Source organism: Aedes aegypti, chromosome 3 (assembly GCF_002204515.2).
Source record: "Aedes aegypti strain LVP_AGWG chromosome 3, AaegL5.0 Primary Assembly, whole genome shotgun sequence".
Lineage (NCBI taxonomy): Eukaryota > Metazoa > Arthropoda > Insecta > Diptera > Culicidae > Aedes > Aedes aegypti.
Genome location: NC_035109.1, coordinates 203,429,417 through 203,446,678, shown reverse-complemented (window position 1 = coordinate 203,446,678; position 17,262 = coordinate 203,429,417). Strand labels below are relative to the sequence as shown.

General features: G+C 36.1%; 1 protein-coding gene across 3 annotated transcripts in view; it reads right to left on the bottom strand.

Annotated features, from left to right (window-relative positions):
• The window catches only part of LOC5575425 (aryl hydrocarbon receptor), a 117,654-nt gene that overhangs the window by 2,280 nt on the left and 98,112 nt on the right, over positions 1-17,262 (bottom strand). Inside the window, exons 7-10 of one of the 3 annotated variants that reach the window (XM_021854311.1) lie at positions 16,747-16,853; positions 16,481-16,671; positions 11,789-11,995; positions 7,739-8,590 (exon numbers count right to left, since the gene is read on the bottom strand). In XM_021854311.1, coding sequence (XP_021710003.1) covers positions 7,739-8,590; positions 11,789-11,995; positions 16,481-16,671; positions 16,747-16,853 — 1,357 coding nt within the window. The remainder of the gene's footprint in view (positions 1-7,738; positions 8,591-11,788; positions 11,996-16,480; positions 16,672-16,746; positions 16,854-17,262) is intronic. The other 2 variants (XM_021854312.1, XM_021854313.1) reach the window with 2 other exon arrangements.

The following is a 17,262-nucleotide window of genomic DNA, read 5'->3' as shown; positions in this document are numbered from 1 at the left end:
TCCCCTATGAAACATTAAATATTCCAGACGAAGAGCATTTCACCTTGAATCTATTGCCTATGAGCGTAATATCAGAGATCCAATCGTGGGATTGAATCCTTGCATAAATCACGCACGCTGAGATTGGAAAAATCAGGATTCAAAATGATCCCGCGCATTGAGATGATTTCGAAGCATGCATGTGTAAATCTGGGAGCAGAAGGATGCTCTTAGAAGACTGGTGTCATGAAACGGCCTGCACTGAATTTTGTAGTGTTGTGAAAGTCGTTACGCAACTGAAATCAGTTGCGTTATAACTATTACGTAACGCCTTTTCATTACGCAACTGTTATGAGCTACGTAATGAATTTTTACACAACTAATTTTAGAAATTTCTGAATTATGTTGAATGCATCCTGATATGTTTTCTGATACCCTTAAGTGAGCTGCCCAACGTACGGTGTTTGATGTTTTGCAGCTTGATTATTATTTGCTTGCACCTAAAATTGTATTTCGGCTTGAACAAAAGTTACTTGAAAAGGCCAATCACAATTTCATGAAATCATAAATTTGATTCTCTCATTGGGTATGAATTTCAAACATTTTTCCATGCAAAATCTTGAACAGGGTTCCAATAAAATCATTGACAAAATATTCTCTTAAAAAATTCTCGTTATCTTACTGAATTCTAATAAAATTGGGGTTATAAGGGTTCAGGATTTTCAAATAATACAATGTGAAATTAAATACATAGGTAATCCTAAGCAGAAGCAATTACATATCTTCATCTCAATTTCATCAAGAGAAACGAACCCGGACACTTAAGCAACGTCGAAACTTAAAACACTATTTTCAATATGTTTTTGTTACTTCTGGTATAACTGTTATTTTTATTCACATAGATACATGTTAAAACTTTGGATCTTAGACAAAAAAATTTACTTAAAAATGCAATTATCACATGTAAAACGTTGAATTGATGAAGCATATCGTGTTTAAATTTTAAATTCGGACACATACATAAAAATGCCGGACGATTTAGCATCGACATCCGGACAGATGCGTTTGGGTTGAAAACACAAGTGAAAAACTAATAAAAGGCACTTCACTTCAACTAAAAATCTCCAATATAATAAAATTACAACAGCATACAATTATACCCATTCTTGGTTTGCGGGATACACAAACTATCATGTTTGTACATAATATCTTGTGCAATCGTACTTTTCACCACAATATTGTTTTTCCGACCAGAGTTACCATACAACATACTAGACAAGCAAATGAACTATTGAGAAGCAATGCATGCACGAACATGGGTCTTGTGCGTATCAAAAATTACGGGCCATTGAAGTATAACGGACTTCCTTCCGACTTAAAGTCAATTTCAAATATCATACTATTTAAAAGCAAGTTAAAACAGTACATATTGAGGAACGTAAATGAATATATTCTTTGATCGTGTTAACCTTTTGTTTATGTAGGTTTTTTCTGGCTTCTGCTGGTTTTTCCCTGCATGTTTAGATTTTAGTTTAGTTTATTCGTTAAAACCACAAAACCTATCACTAGTTAACTTATTTCAGATTTAAATTTAGTTGTTCATTCAGTAAATCCCTTCAAAGGAACAAAGTTCCACTGGGATTTCATTTTGCTATTGTTGTTTTTCCTTATCTCCGCGTTTTGTAATTAATTATTAGTTTTTCTATTTTTGTAAGTGTCCATTACCAGGGAGCTCAGTATGAGCTTTTTGGTATGGGGGTCAGTGGAGGGTATTAAAAAAAAAAAAAAAAAAAAAAATTAGATGCTTACATTCGCATACACGGATCAAAATATTGACTAGAATTATTTTTGCTTTAGCTGCACCCCTGCCAACATTCTGCATTTGAGGTTCACGGAAATGATCCTCAATATTAACACTTTTTCGTAAATCAATTCACAAGAGATTGATTTTACTTTTCGTAATGTTATTATACAACTTTATAGCAATTCACTCTATGTTTTTTTTCTAAACGCACTAAATTTTATGTGTCTATGAAACGTCCGGGTTAATGATCACTTGCCTATAAATTCGGACAGCGTTTGAGACAGCCTTTTTTCACACTAAAAATGCTTAAATGCTCATTTTCACTATTTCGAGCACACACTTGAAAATTATTATACCATACACTTCTTAGAGACGTACAGTACCAAAATTGTGTAGTTTAATAACTTTATCGAAAGTGTGTCGATTTTTTTAGTATGAAATTGGTTCTTTGCAGGAATGACACTGAAGTGGTGCAGCCAATTTTCTTTTTATTTTCAAAATTTTATTGCAAAGGATTACTAGATGAAACAATGAATTAAAATGAACAGTAATATTGAAAGTTAGGAATATTAATTAGGGGAAGTGGTGGTAAAATGAACAGGGGTGGTAAAATGAACATCGTGCCTTTTACCGAGAAAAAACAAATTTCGATGAATTTTGATCATGCACGGACGATTTAGAGCATAAATATGAGTGTTCGAGTTGATACGTAGGTCAATTGAAGTGAAAATATCAACTAAAACTAAGATTTTAGAAAACCACGTTTGAAAATTAGAACTGACGTAACTTTTAGCTCGGAAGACTTGAGGTTTTTCGGAGCGGTGAATATCGTTATGATATGATGTCAAATCTGATACCTTTAGAATTCTTTTTGAGTGGGTTACAATCATTAATGGATGTATTTGCGGTGGGGCAATAAAAATTTTCAGAAATATTTGTTTTGCTCACGTTTTTTGCATGGTGTTCGTTTTACCACCAGCCGCTGTTCATTTTACCTACATAGTGCAGGTAAAATGAACATTTGCATCGCTTTTTGGTAGAGATGAAAATATGTGAAAATTTAGCTTTTTTAGTCTGAATCCATGTCGCTGCTATAGCTTACATCCCTATTTTTGATGTTGTGCGATAGAACCATAAAAACTTCTCGTTTTTCTATCAGAAACAAAATGATTTCCTTAAGGTGTTCATTTTACCACCCCTTCCCCTACAACAAATATTTATTGTTCGATTTCATATTCAATTAATTAAATATATCCAGAGTGTCCGGATATTGGTTCAGTCCGAATTTTGATTCACCACGGTATTACAAGTAGAGTTACTGTGCACGTACTGTATTAGGTGCAGGAGCCTCATTGCTTGCAAGCGCACGGGAGCGCTGTACATTGTGAGACCTTTTTTGGTGCGCCTCATTTTTCTTGAGATGTGTCTCACTGCGGTCTCATGCGCTCCGTCACATGTGCTGTTTAAAATTTAGCGCAATAATTGAAGTGATTAGAAAAGTTTTCAACGAGGATCGAAATTGCAACTCTTGGATCGCGAGTCTTCGACCATATCATGTAAGCCATCTAGACGCCTGCATAATGAGGCGAAAATAGTTGTAGAGGCTCTTCGTTACTAAGCAGTTGTTTCACAACTTGGAGACCGTTGGCGAGCTGTAGCGCCGAGCAGCGCATGAGCCGAGTCTCACCGAGAGCACATCACCAAGCGCGCTTTTAGAATTTTCGTGAGCCTCGTTTAGCGCAGCACACTAGAATTCCGATGAGCTAGGAGACGGATTGGTTGGAGGCTCGTCAGTACATTTATGTGCCCCTGAGAAATATGTAACTCTAATTACAAGTGTTGAAACTGCTTGCGAGCATCAACATTTTTCGATTACTTTTGATTACCTACTCGGTTTTGAGAAAATTAATTCAGAAGAATCACAACCTGTCTTCTAAAACTGTTTTAAAATGACCACCTTTTTACCATGTTTCGCCGTGTACATTGCTTAAATTTTGCATACATGCGTTCAAAAACTATCATTTTGTCATAATTGTTTTGTGGGAAATAATAGGAACTTCCCACACAAAAAAATATAACAAAATGATAAGCCGTTTAATTCAGTTACTTGCGACGTTTTTCTACCAGTGTAAAACCGACTCAAGTAGTGTTTTGTTTTGATTCGTGGTTAAGTCACTTTGTCTCTCCATGCAGCGGAGCGGCGAATGTAGTGGTTAGGTTGCAAGAGTTGAAAATCTTATTTTCGTAGTTTTGTAAATCCTAAAATTAACCGTTCTAAAAGTGAAAAATCGAGTTGATTCAGAGCAAAACATTATAATTTCGTCTGCGAAACACGTAGAATCGATAATCGATAAGTTGGTATACCTATTTGACTTGAGTCTGTTTGAATAAGTTTTCGAGATTTAGGGGTCTATTTTGTAAATCACGCAGATTCATGTGACTCGTCTGTAATCACTGACGATCAAAGTAAGCAGGCGTATTTCAGATGTCACCCGTCGACTGCCATAGTAATTCAGTCACATATGTAGATCGTTGCACGCCTGACCTAACATCGAAACTCCATATAAAAAAATGTCAACAATTCCAGCAGTGAATGTCAACTCCATATAAAAAAATCTAAACAATTCCAGCAGTGAGTGTCAAAGAGCAGGACAGTCAATTGAGCGTGATGAAAGAGGGACAGAGAAGGAGAATTTTCCGTGACGTCACCATGCACTCTTCTATAAAGGGACAACTGTCGAAAAACTCGAGTGACAGCGCCGTGTCGAACGAATTTTTTGGTCGACAGTGACTCCAGTCGAGACATTTTTATCGTCGAACCTTAGGGCCCTGTTTTATAAGTCGAGTCGACCAAAAACGACTCGACTGGAGTCACTGTCGACTAAAAATGTTGCTCGACTCGGCTCTGTCACTCGAGTTTATCGACACTTGTCACTCTATGTGTCTGGATTACTATGGGAGTCGACGGTTGACATCTGAAATACGCATGCTTACTTTGATCGACAATGACTAAAGACGAGTCACATGAATCCGCTCGATTTACAAAATAGACCCCTTAATCCACCGTACAATATTTCTTCACCAGTTTGGCCCGCTGTTCATAAAGGCTGGGCAGGCCTGATGTTAAACCTAATTATATCGCAATGTTTCTTTATTTTTTTAAAACTTCTCAACGTATTTTCAGTGTTTTTTCGTGAATTAAAAAAAGAATAACATATTTGCCAATTTCATAGTTCTCATTCATTTTTTTTTTGGCGAGGAAATTTGGATAACTCAAAAGCCTATTTTCTCATAACTAGGGTTTTGCCAATAAGGCGAAGTAGGCCGTCATTGAAATTTGTACGCACCGTTGATGATTGTTGCTGATTCATCTCACGATTTCGTATCAAAGAAAATCAGTTGGTTTTGCACTGACACAGCTGAAAAAGTATCAGCATACTTTATGTATGTTGGCGCGTACAGTGATACTTTTGCAAGTCAATATAAACTATCAAGAATGGGTTTTATCACTTTGAAATTGCTCGCAACAAAATCATCATTGCTGCCAAAACGAATGACGGGCTACTTCGCCATAAGGGCCTTATTTTATAAGTCGAGTCGATCAAAAACGACTCGACTGGAGTCACTGTCGACCAAAAATTTCGCTCGACTCGGCTCCGTCACTCGAGTTTATCGACAGTTGTCACTTTATGTGACTAGATTACTATGGGAGTCGACGGGTGACATCTGAAATATGCAAACTTGCTTTGATCGACAATGACTAAAGATGAGTCACATAAAACCGCTCGATTTACAAAATAGACCACTAAAACTCCTCTGCTTTGAGTGGTGAGTTGCGAGGTAAGATCTGCCGACTCGATCCCTAGAATCATCCTTTTTTTCATACTAGGATTATTGTTTTAGTAATTTAAGGGTTTGCAGCATTTAATCCTATCAACCGATACCAGTCTTTAAACTGAACAGCAATTACTTAACATTATCTTGTGGATAGTTAAAAGACTTGGAGATCATCTGAGGCTTAATTCAATACAATCAATAAAAATGGATCAGGGATCTCTGAACGTACTAATGCTTCAAAGACGACTGATCAATCAACATGTGAGAACCCTCATTACTGAACTAACCTATTTTTTGAAATGCTGTTGTTGTTAAAAATAAGCTCCAGATTTTTCGTAGTCTATTGAGGATAGTTGTAACAGCTGGGCGAGAATTAGGCTTGGTTTCCAATGCATGGTCGAATATCAGTGCATACTAATGGTTTGTTTCTATCACAAAATTTAATCATTATGATTGATAAGCGCCGTTTTTGTTTAGTTAATTCTCTGCGAAGGGTCTCAATGACGGGACCTTGTTAACTTAATTGATTCCTTCAGATGTATTCAGATGAATAATCTTTCCTCAGAAAGCAAACAAGAACTGTATCGAAATCGATATTTTATTGCCTCTCAATAGCAATGAGTGATACGACACTACACTAAGTGTACGAGTGATGTCAAAATAGCTCTAAAAACCGGTCGTAGTGGCAGATTCGAACAGAAATAAAAGAAAAAATCGTCAATTATTATCGAGTATTTGAGCATACAGGTTCAATTGTCTTATATTACTGCTCTTTGAAACTTAGGAACAGAAGCTCTGCTCAAAAAAAATGTTCCGCGACGCAAAAGTTTTATTACACGATATTAGGGTTGATTGACAAACTATAACTTTATTATTATTATTATTATCTTTATTTATGAGATTTTCAGCCCTAGGCTAGTTCATCTCAATTAAACTAAAACTGTAATTACAAACAAGAGGTAAAACATATGCAGAATCTTCGTGGCGCATAGCACATTCCAAGGCTTCGCGGAACCCCAAGTGCCCCGATGAGCATGATCTAGTGAAACGTGTAAAATACTCGAAAAGGACGGCAAGCACATTAACCGTCGTGTGCACTACATTTGCCAGAGTTCATGGGGATAACATGGCGGCGTAGAATAAACCACGAAATTGCTACACTCTTCGTGGTAAATCTAGTATTCACAAGGTGGCGAATGCTGGAAGAATATGTTGGTTGAAGCATGTTGTGAATATGCTGAGAACAACACCAACACGATGAAGAACATGATTGCAAATAGATCTGGACGTATTAGCATTAGTAAAATTCTGTTAGACGATAAAAAACTGGATGTGGCGAAGAATTGATGAATCTTGGAACACTAGTGATATGAGATAATAAGGCTACCCGTGAGATGAAATTGTGACTATGAATTGGGCTTTCAATGACAACTGAAGTCCTGAATTCTGCGAACGAAAACATAACTAACGTTGTTAAAGACATTGATCCTTCCGGTTGCCATGGCAATGAATCGTAGATATTGAAGCAAGTTTTCCGAATTGCATTCGAGTGCTGCCTACAATATCGACTTGGGCTAAACAATCGCAGAGTGACCGAAACGATTAGCCCTGGATTGAGTCCAGTGAAATAGAATGTTTCACTTGGTGTGAATTTTGTGTCAAATATTATGGATATTGTTAAATAATTGTTCAAAAGCAAAAATGTCTGAACATTCAAAACATCCCCTATGGCATAGAATTGATATTTGAAAACTAGAAATAAATGTAAAATTGAACAAATAGAATAAGTATTGCCAAAGTTAATACTGTTACCACCATCAAAACTAGATAATCTTTCGAGTCGGATTTGAATAAGATTTTGAAATAGTCCCTTTAAACCTTCAAGATCTGATATGAATTTATTTAGCCTCACCTTACACTACAATTCGTAAAAAGTGCTGTCTAAGCATGGTAGAGTTGCAGCTAATATAATCGCTTTTGAATGGTTTAATAATCTTAAGGATTGCTAGGTAGTGCACGTTCACATTGCTAGTTAAACACTCCGCTGTAATTTAGGTGGCTCTGATGCTGTTTTCAATCGTGCATTGTAATTAAATAATATCCACCCTCAACGATTACCTTTCCTGTTTCATTCCGTTCGAGATTTAAATTGTTTTCTTCATTTGAATTAACAACAATTCGATCATTGGAAGCAGGAGATTGTGAAGACGAACAATTCGTGGTACAACTAGTGGTAGTTGGAGTAGTGTTATTGGAACAACTGTGATCGTTGTTGTAGGTTGAACAATTGTATTTGTTTTTGGATGCTTGTGACGTACCCCACATAAGAACGGTTTGCCGTCGTGGTTCGAAATGCTGCGGTGACAATGCCTCTTCTTTCATGTCGGAGTGTGGCATGTCATTCGTTTCGCGACTTTTGGTTGTGTTAGGATTCTTGATAACATTACTGTTGATCACATTATTTGAGGAATTCTGCCTATCTTGACCAGAGTTTGGGATCAACGTGTTAGTTAGGTTAACCGACGATTGAAGTGGTTTCCCTGAAGATGATACATCTTCGAGGGAAGGAGATTGCTTGGTTTTCTTGTGGATGTCAGGACTTTCGTAATCATTGTCCATTTCACGATTGATAGTATCGTTTTCAGGCATGCATTTATCAGCGTCGTGCCATCGCTCGTCTTTTGCTATGCCATAACCTTCATAAGGAACAAATCCATTGTTTGTTATATAGGGAGCTGGTGTTGATGCATACTCTGGGAAATATCCACCGACGCCTTGCAGCCGGTATTGATGGAATATGTTGTCAGACACTGAATAGAAGTTCGATGAGTGTGCCGGTGGTGTCATGTACATGCTCTCCGTCGAAACGTATGGCGATGTGGTGTACATGGGATTCAGATTCGAATAGGCTGCTGCTACGGCCACGGCAGGATCATTCACGTACTCAACCATCTGCACCGGAGAGGCGACCTGGAAAATTCAAATTTACATTAGGCCTATTTGTTTTTGTTTGCAAGCTTGAGATTTTTTCAAACTACAGTTAACTCTCCCTTACTCGATATTCTGTATCTCGATATCGAGTTAGAGAACCATAGTAAAAGTTGGTCCTCATGGCCAACTCGATGGTCCCTTGGATCGCAGATGCACTGGTTTTGTGTTCTGTAACTCGATACCTCCCTAACTCGATGATCCCTTCAATGTCGAGTAAGGGAGAGTTGACTGTAGTACAAAGATTATATAGCTATAGTTAATCAATAACCATGTTAACATTTCTCTGTGATTTTAATACCATGACGGAGTTGTAGTTCAAATCTATTCCACGGCTGCGAAATAGAGTTTGATAAACAATAAGGGTGCGTCGAGGAGTGCCGGGATATTTTGAAGAGAAAAGATGTAGAGTGAACTGCAATGCACTGGCCATGACGTGAGCGCCAATATGATCAAAATGCTTTTTTTGTTGGCGTGCATTCTTTACCCAATAAGACACTCGTTGGACATGCGAATTTGTTCTCAAATATTTGAATTATAAGAGGAAGACGGATAAGCATGAGCACATACACCAACTTATCCGAAGAAAAACTCGTGTTTATATGGAAAGCTTAGCGTATAACCCACTCAAACTCACTGATTAGTTGGATCAAATGACGTATGCATTTGCAGATGACAAAAACACGAAATTAAACAAAAATCCTCTCCCAGTCAACTTTTGAATTTCAATCTTTAGCAAAAGCACAGATTATTTGACCGAAATTGCTGAAAGATTCAAGAATGCAGCTGGGAACACAAAAACGCATTATCCCAGCAAAGATAGTGCTGGTGGTTACTCCGACCATGCATGAGCAGTGCAAACGATACGGAAGTAAAGCAAATCTGCTTTTTGGAAAAAAAAAAAAAAAAGTGTGGAATGGGAAGAGATGGAATACCAAATGATGAAGTAAGTGTACGACTCTCAAGAAAATCCGAAGTTGTAGCAGAAGCTCAACGCACGTGGCAAAGTTTTGTGCCTCGAGAAGAACTGTGCTGCAATAAGAACATGAGCATTTTGACCAGCATACGAGAAGTGTTAGAAAAAAAATCACTACGATAAACATCTGAACAGCGTCTTCAGCGCAGACACAGAGGATCTCTTTCAATGGTAGCTTAAGGCTAAGTAGCCCGTCATTCGTTTTGGCAGCAATGATGACTTTTCAGCTTGCATTTCAAAATGATAAAACTCAGTCTTGATAGTTCAAATTGACTTGAAAAAGTATCACTGTACGCGCCAACATGAAGAAAGTATGCTGATACTTTTTCAGCTGTATCAGTGCAAAACCAGCTGATTTTCTTTGATTCGAAATCGTGAGATGCATTAGCAACAATCATCAACGACGCGTAAAAATTTCAATGACGGCCTACTTCGCCTTAAGAGCTCCATGGATTTTCGACTTGAGGCCTCTTCTCATATCTGGCCCGTTGACTACTTATCTGAAGGCTCATTATTGTACTTTCCATTGAGTCACAAGCTAATATTTCAGTATGATTCATTGCGTTAGTTTTAAATTCTTCTAAGTTTACTTGATTTCAAAAATCATTCAAAATTATGCAATTTCAAATTTTGATAATACTGGTAGGTTCGGCAGCACTCTTTTTTGAAGTTAATAAGCTTTCAAATTACTCTGCACATAAAACAGGCTTACGTAAAATCAATTTGTGATTAGTAATAAGAAATCGTACTTCTTAATAATAACAATAATTTTATTATTATCAGAAGTACTTCATCACAAGTACTACTCGGCCATGACTTTCTTCTATATTTGATAGGAAACTGAATTTCAGTCAACAGAACAGAATATCACCGCAAATGCTCGATTCTAACATAACTTTGCACATCAATTTTATGGGAAACAGAGTTTCCACATAATCCCGGGTGGATCTTCTTCTTTCTGGCGTTACGTCCCCACTGGGACGGAGCCTACTTCTCAGCTAAGTGTTTTAGCACTTCCACAGTTATTCACTGAGAGCTTACTATGTCAATGACCATTTTTGCATGTGTATATCGTGTGGGTGGTACGAAGATACTCTATGCTCAGGGAAGTCGAGAAAATTTCCAACCCGAAAAGATCCTCGACCGGTGGGATTCGAACCCACGACCCTCAGCTTGGTCATGCTGTATAGCTGCGCCTTCACCGCTACGGCTATCCCGGGTGGATGTCTGACCATTAACAGGATTCATATCAAGTCATGGACAAATACCTCACAGATTCCAGAACAGGATTTTGGATTGAAGATTCTAAAAGTAACCTAGAAATAATACCTACAGAAATCTGCGTTGTATTTTTGCAAAATGTAACAAAGGATTGTCAAAAAATTCTAGGATTTTCAAATAATGATGGGTGGTTTTAGGCGACTTCTAAGTATGATTCTTATAACATTATTTGTATAGATATGATCAATCTTTGCAGACTCATGCAAAATGATAAGCGGCCTCTAGACGACATCAATATATTGATGGATTAATGTTATTTCTAAATATATTGAAATCATCTAGGTGCAAATAAATGCAAATATTGAGGTGAAATAGGGGCCCAGATAGCCGTAGCGGTAAACGTGCAGCTATTCAGCTAGACCAAGCTGAAAATCGTGGGTTCGAATCCCACCGGTTGAGGATCTTTTCGAGTTGGAAGTTTTCTCGACTTCCCAGGGCATATAGTATCTTCGTACCTGCCACACGATATACGCATACAAAAATGGTCATTGGCATAGTAAGCTCTCAGTTAATAACTGTGGAAGTGCTCATAAGAACACTAAGCTGAGAATCAGGCTCTGTCCCAGTGGGGACGTAACGCCAGAAAGAAGAAGAAGAATATTAAGGAGAAATCAGGAATGTTTGCACTTCAATATTTCCCCACATCTCCTTTCTCAGTTTGACCACGGTAGCCGACAGCAGCCGAAGTGAAGCGTGTTTTGCTGGATGATTTGTCTGAATCATCAAAATTAATCAATTTTTGGCTGAAGCAATCCAACATGGCTGACCCGACTTCAACTCGGTAAACAAAATATTGCGGAAAAGTATTTATAATAAACATATTGTCAATATCGTGGGCCGTGGCGCTTGTCCAAAAACCTTACTTTCGAGAGGGCATATTTTATCTAGGTAACATTGTGAACACAGCTTCTTCTAAAATTTACCTGTCCCCCAGGAGATTGTTGCAGCTTCCGTTTGGATCGGCATGTAGACAAGAAGTCTCGGAGTTGAGTTTTATAGCGGCGATTGTATCGTTGCGTAGAAGAAACTGGTGATGTCGTAGCCGCCGTAGGAGATCCACTAGGTGTCACGATCAGTTGATCTGCGTCAGTAAAGTATGTTGACGTTAATCCAGTATCTAAATAGCTTACCTATTGGGAAATAAGGGGTATTTTGGTGTACGATTAGCATTATTAACATGTATATGTATCGTTCTTGCTTAGCCTGGTTGAAATTTGTTTTCATACTGATTTTTAGTACAGGTATTCGTAGTGACATTCGTGTCATTTAACTCGATATATATATATATATATATATATATATATATATGTGCTTTATATATATATATATATATATATATATATATATATATATATATATATATATATATATATATATATATATATATATATATATATATATATATATATATATATATATATATATATATATATATATATATATATATATATATATATATATATATATATATATATATATATATATATATATATATATATATATATATATATATATATATATATATATATATATATATATATATATTATATATATATATATATATATATATATATATATATATATATATATATATATATATATATATATATATATATATATATATATATATATATATATATATATTAATTCTCAATACTTCCAACATTCATAATGTGTAGTTGCTTGAAAATGTTGTTTGATTTCTTCACCTTCATCTGGTCCATCGCCCTCAGTGAACAAACCGTTTGATTCTCCCCCCCCCATGGTCTTGCTCAACCAGCAAGCGAAAACAGCGAAGCAAACAAGACAAACTGCCATGCGTCTCCATCGTATTGCAGAGAATGTTCATTTCAGCCGTGCACTCTTTCTTGTGCACGAAAATAGCGTGTATGGACACAGCAGGAATGTGCATTTGTATTGACATTTCTAGAGCAACAGTGGCGTTGTATAGGTAAAATCTGGTTCACTCCAATTTGTGCACCCGAGAGATAAATTGCCCATGACGCTCGCATTGGTTTGCAAGAATTGAGAAAGCGCGCGCAACTGGCGTCACGACGTCTGCTGTTGGAAGAGAAAGCGTCAACGCCATACATGCTTTGTGTGTATGTGTGTTGCATGGAGCTTCCAGGTGTTGCGCGATAGTAGGCGCAATATTGATTGGAACCAATACTAGATGTTATAAACATATTGGCCAAATTGATTATGTTTTATCTTATTAAATACACAAAATTCATGTGGCTTTGAATTGATTTATAAACTATGTGTGAATATAGTTTTTCTTGCTCAACAGACCGACAACTGATAAATTGCGGTGGGCGTAAAGTGGGTTTCAGCGTTCAACAGTCAGTCATCATTTCACTTGAAAGCTTTGATGTATCCACAAAAGTATACAAAGAGATGTACCAGCGCTGGACATCGTTAAAACGCTAAGATATCGTGATACAATTGACAAGCAGTAAATAATAAGAATTATTGTATAGAATAACAACGTTAGGAATAATGGAGATTCGGAATTTCGCGAAAGCCACGAAATCTACGGAATTTATCCTTCATCGCGAAACTTGGAAAATAACGCGCAAATAGTTGAATTCTGAAGGTATGTATGAAAATCTCAGAAAAGTTCAGATTTTTGCTCATAAGAATGGTTTATTTATTTGTAAGCCGAGTTTCATATAAAAAAAATGTGCTAATCGTTTAGTTTCAAGTTAAGGTGAAGATAAATCGAAGCCAAAGTTCAAATTTTCAAGAACACGGATCTGGAGAACCAAACATCCGTTTAAGCTGAAAACTTAATCAATTGGTCACTAGCTGGTGGTGACCAATCGATTAGGTTTCCAGCTTAAACGGATGTTCGGTTCTCCAGATCCGTGCTCTTGAAAATTTGAACTTTGGCTTCGATTCATCTTCACCTTAAACGTCTTTTTTCTTGCTTTAAATTTGATAATATGATATTAAACTTATTATCTCAGTTCGCAAAATACGAAAAATGATTGAAATTTATGCATATAAAGGTAATTTTTACTGTAAATATACATTTTTATGTCAAATATTATCAAACTATGGAACCGCGATTAATACGCAAAATTTTTCTTTCATCGCCTTGGTATCAGCGAAATTTGAAAATTTTCCTTTTCCCTAAACATTGTATATTGGAATCATCCAAAATTCTTAAAACTTACAACTAGTGATTGAAACGAAGAAAACAAACAAAAAATACGTCCAATAAGCAACAAATATAATAGCTTCCAGACACTTCAAGATTGCATACAATATTGGAAATTACATTTTAAGGTGTTAATAATAAGAAATTACATTTTTAGCTGAAATACATTTTAAAAAATCAATTGAAAAATTCGTATTCATAATCTATATAAATAAAAATGGAGTGGTGTTTGTATGTCACGAGATGGCTTGAGAACGGCTCGACGGATTAGAATGATTCTTCCATAGTTATGTTCCTGAAGTGTTCCGACGTGTTTTTGTATATAAAAAGCAAAGGATATTTAACGGGAAAGTTAAAACAACAGGAGTGAACGGAACTTCCATTTTGCACGGAGCGTTCCATGGCGTTTTTCAACAGCCTACTTGATGGCAAGACGAAGTTTGCCGGGACCACTAGTTCAAAATAAACGGTTTGTGCGAGTCAGTGCACAGGTAATCAAATTCCTCACGGGACGCCTCTGATCAACTCCAATTCACCTCTACTGCCCAGTAAACACAAACTCGTATACGATAGCGCATAAGAGTACAAATGTGGAGGCGATATACGTACATGCGCCATAAGGCTGCATGCAAGATGTACGTATATCGCCTCCACATTTGTACTCTTATATCCCATCATAAACGATGGTGTGTTTACTGGGTGGTGGTAGTATTACTTTTATCTCACATTCCATGATTAATTGCCAACGATTGCGAGTAGCGGTTCCAATAAAGAATTCTAAACGTTCACATATATACATTTGGCATAATGGATTTTCAAATCAGTTTCATACAAGAACAGGTAGCATTCCAAAAAAGACAAATAATTATATTAATGTTTTACTTCCGATTTCAGGCAAATATTTATAATTCAAATTTTAATGTTAATACCACTTAACAAGAATCAGTTGTATTTTTAAATTTATGGTTCACGTTAAAAGCATTCACACCATTGTTCGAAGAGATTTTTTATGTTTAAAACGACACGTTAAAAGCATTCACACCATTGTTCGAAGAGATTTTTTATGTTTAAAACGACACAGATTAATATCTGCTAAACAGCTGTACATTCTATAATATGTGGAAGTAAAATTCGATTATAAATATTGATTTATCTATCTATCTATATTCTTCTATCTTCTATATGCATAAAAATGGAATAGTGTTTGTATGTCAAGAAATGGCTTACGAACGGGTCAACGGATCTGAGTGATTATTTCTCCGTTTTTTTCGTCAAGGGTTCCGACGTGTTTGTGTATATGAAAATCCCAATATATTCATTGGGAAAGTCGGAAAAACGAGAATGAACGGAACGGTCATTTTATATAGGACGATCCATAGCGTTTATCAACAGCCTACTTGATGGCAAGACGAAGTTTGCCGGGACTAGTATTTAATAAAATCTAATATTGACTATAATATTGATTTGATCGAAACATTGCGTTAATATCTTCTTTATTGTTAGTAGGAAATAGCACATTTGAGTCGATTAAAATTGGACTCTTTGAGTTGGCGATCGGATAGAAACATAGTTGCCACAACAGTTCTGTCCATAACTGTATATTTGACATTGACTACATTCGATATTTTTGACAATGTTATACCATGGAAATTTGTGCGATTGTTCTAGAAAATTCGAAAAACAAACAGAAAGTTGTTTTGTCGCATTGCCAATTGTATGATCATAACAGTTACATTGTGATTGTACATGTATAATATAGTAGCAATGATATTTCTATCAGATTTATTTTTAGGCTATTCACCCAATATCCGATATGAGCTGTATACAAGGTCAGCCTCGAATAAGTATTGTTGAGTTCTGAGTATTTTTTTTATAAATTTCATTTTTTTCGATACTGACAAAAAATCCACTCAGAGTACACCATTACCTCAATGCCTACTTTTGTCGAATGCTACATATATGCGGTTGTGGGCATAGCTGGATGTCTATAAAATGTTACTGAATGCAATTTTCTAGACGTAAAAGAACAATAATCGAATATTAAGAATATGGTGTTTGTATTATAAATTCTAATAAACTTGAATACAATTGGGTTTTCGAAGCATAAAAATAGATAGTATGAAAACGAATCTCAGGCAAGTGGATTTATTAACTTTTCTCACAGTCAATTTTTGTTTCAAATAAATTTTAGCGCAAACAATGCACAATATTAAAAAAGTAGTGCATTTTATATTGTATCAAGTGCTTTATACAACTAACACTATAACTTATCATGTTAACTATTTTAATGAAAATCATTTGTAAACTCTAAATTTGGTTTCAACACAGATAACTGTTGTTCAATTTGTGCTCATGAGGATTTACCAACTTTTGATTGAAAATTGTCTGTGCGTAAAGTTAAACGTGGAGGTTTCCAAAATATGGTTGCAAAATCTTACATCAAAAAACTTACTTTAAAATCCATCGTCCGCTTTCCGAGGAGATCTCTGCCTTCTTCTTCCATTAGCTGTCTGTGAGTACATATGATGAAGTCGGGCTTGGAATTCTTATAAACTAATCTGGAACTTGTTTGCAGCCACTGCCATTCTCCATTCTTTTTTTGGTATCGATATGCAATCATTCCTGATGCGCCAGTCTTAAGCACTAAGCAAAAAATTGAAATAGGTTAGATGAGATGATGATGTCTTACTTTATTTTCATGAGCAACATCTCACTTACATTCTTGATGTGCACTTGCCACATAGGCCAAATCATCAAAATGCACTAGATCATATCCGCCCATGTTAGCGAGTTCGGAATCTGAGTATCCTAATGTCATTTTTCCTCTGGAATGAAATGAAAAGTTAGTATTTTTCACAAATAGGGAATTTGAGAATGACAAGGAGTGTGTTTTTGCAAGAATAATCATTTTCAATTGAAATCTATTACATACAGTCACCCCACAGTTATGGATAGCACACAGATATGGATCAGAGTTGGATTGAAATGGGAATATCTCATCAAATAGAGTTGCAATTACGCAGAACACATTTTCTATATGTGAACCATAAATCTGTACAGCATCGCAATCAATCATACTATGCTTAAGCATATTATTGCCGTCCGTAGGAAATAAAATGTCAACCGTATTCCCAGAAGCGTTTTTTTGTTTTTTTCATCTAATTTTGTTCTGAAAAATGACCCTTAGTTGATCCATAACTGTGGGGTGACTGTACATCATTTGTATATCATATC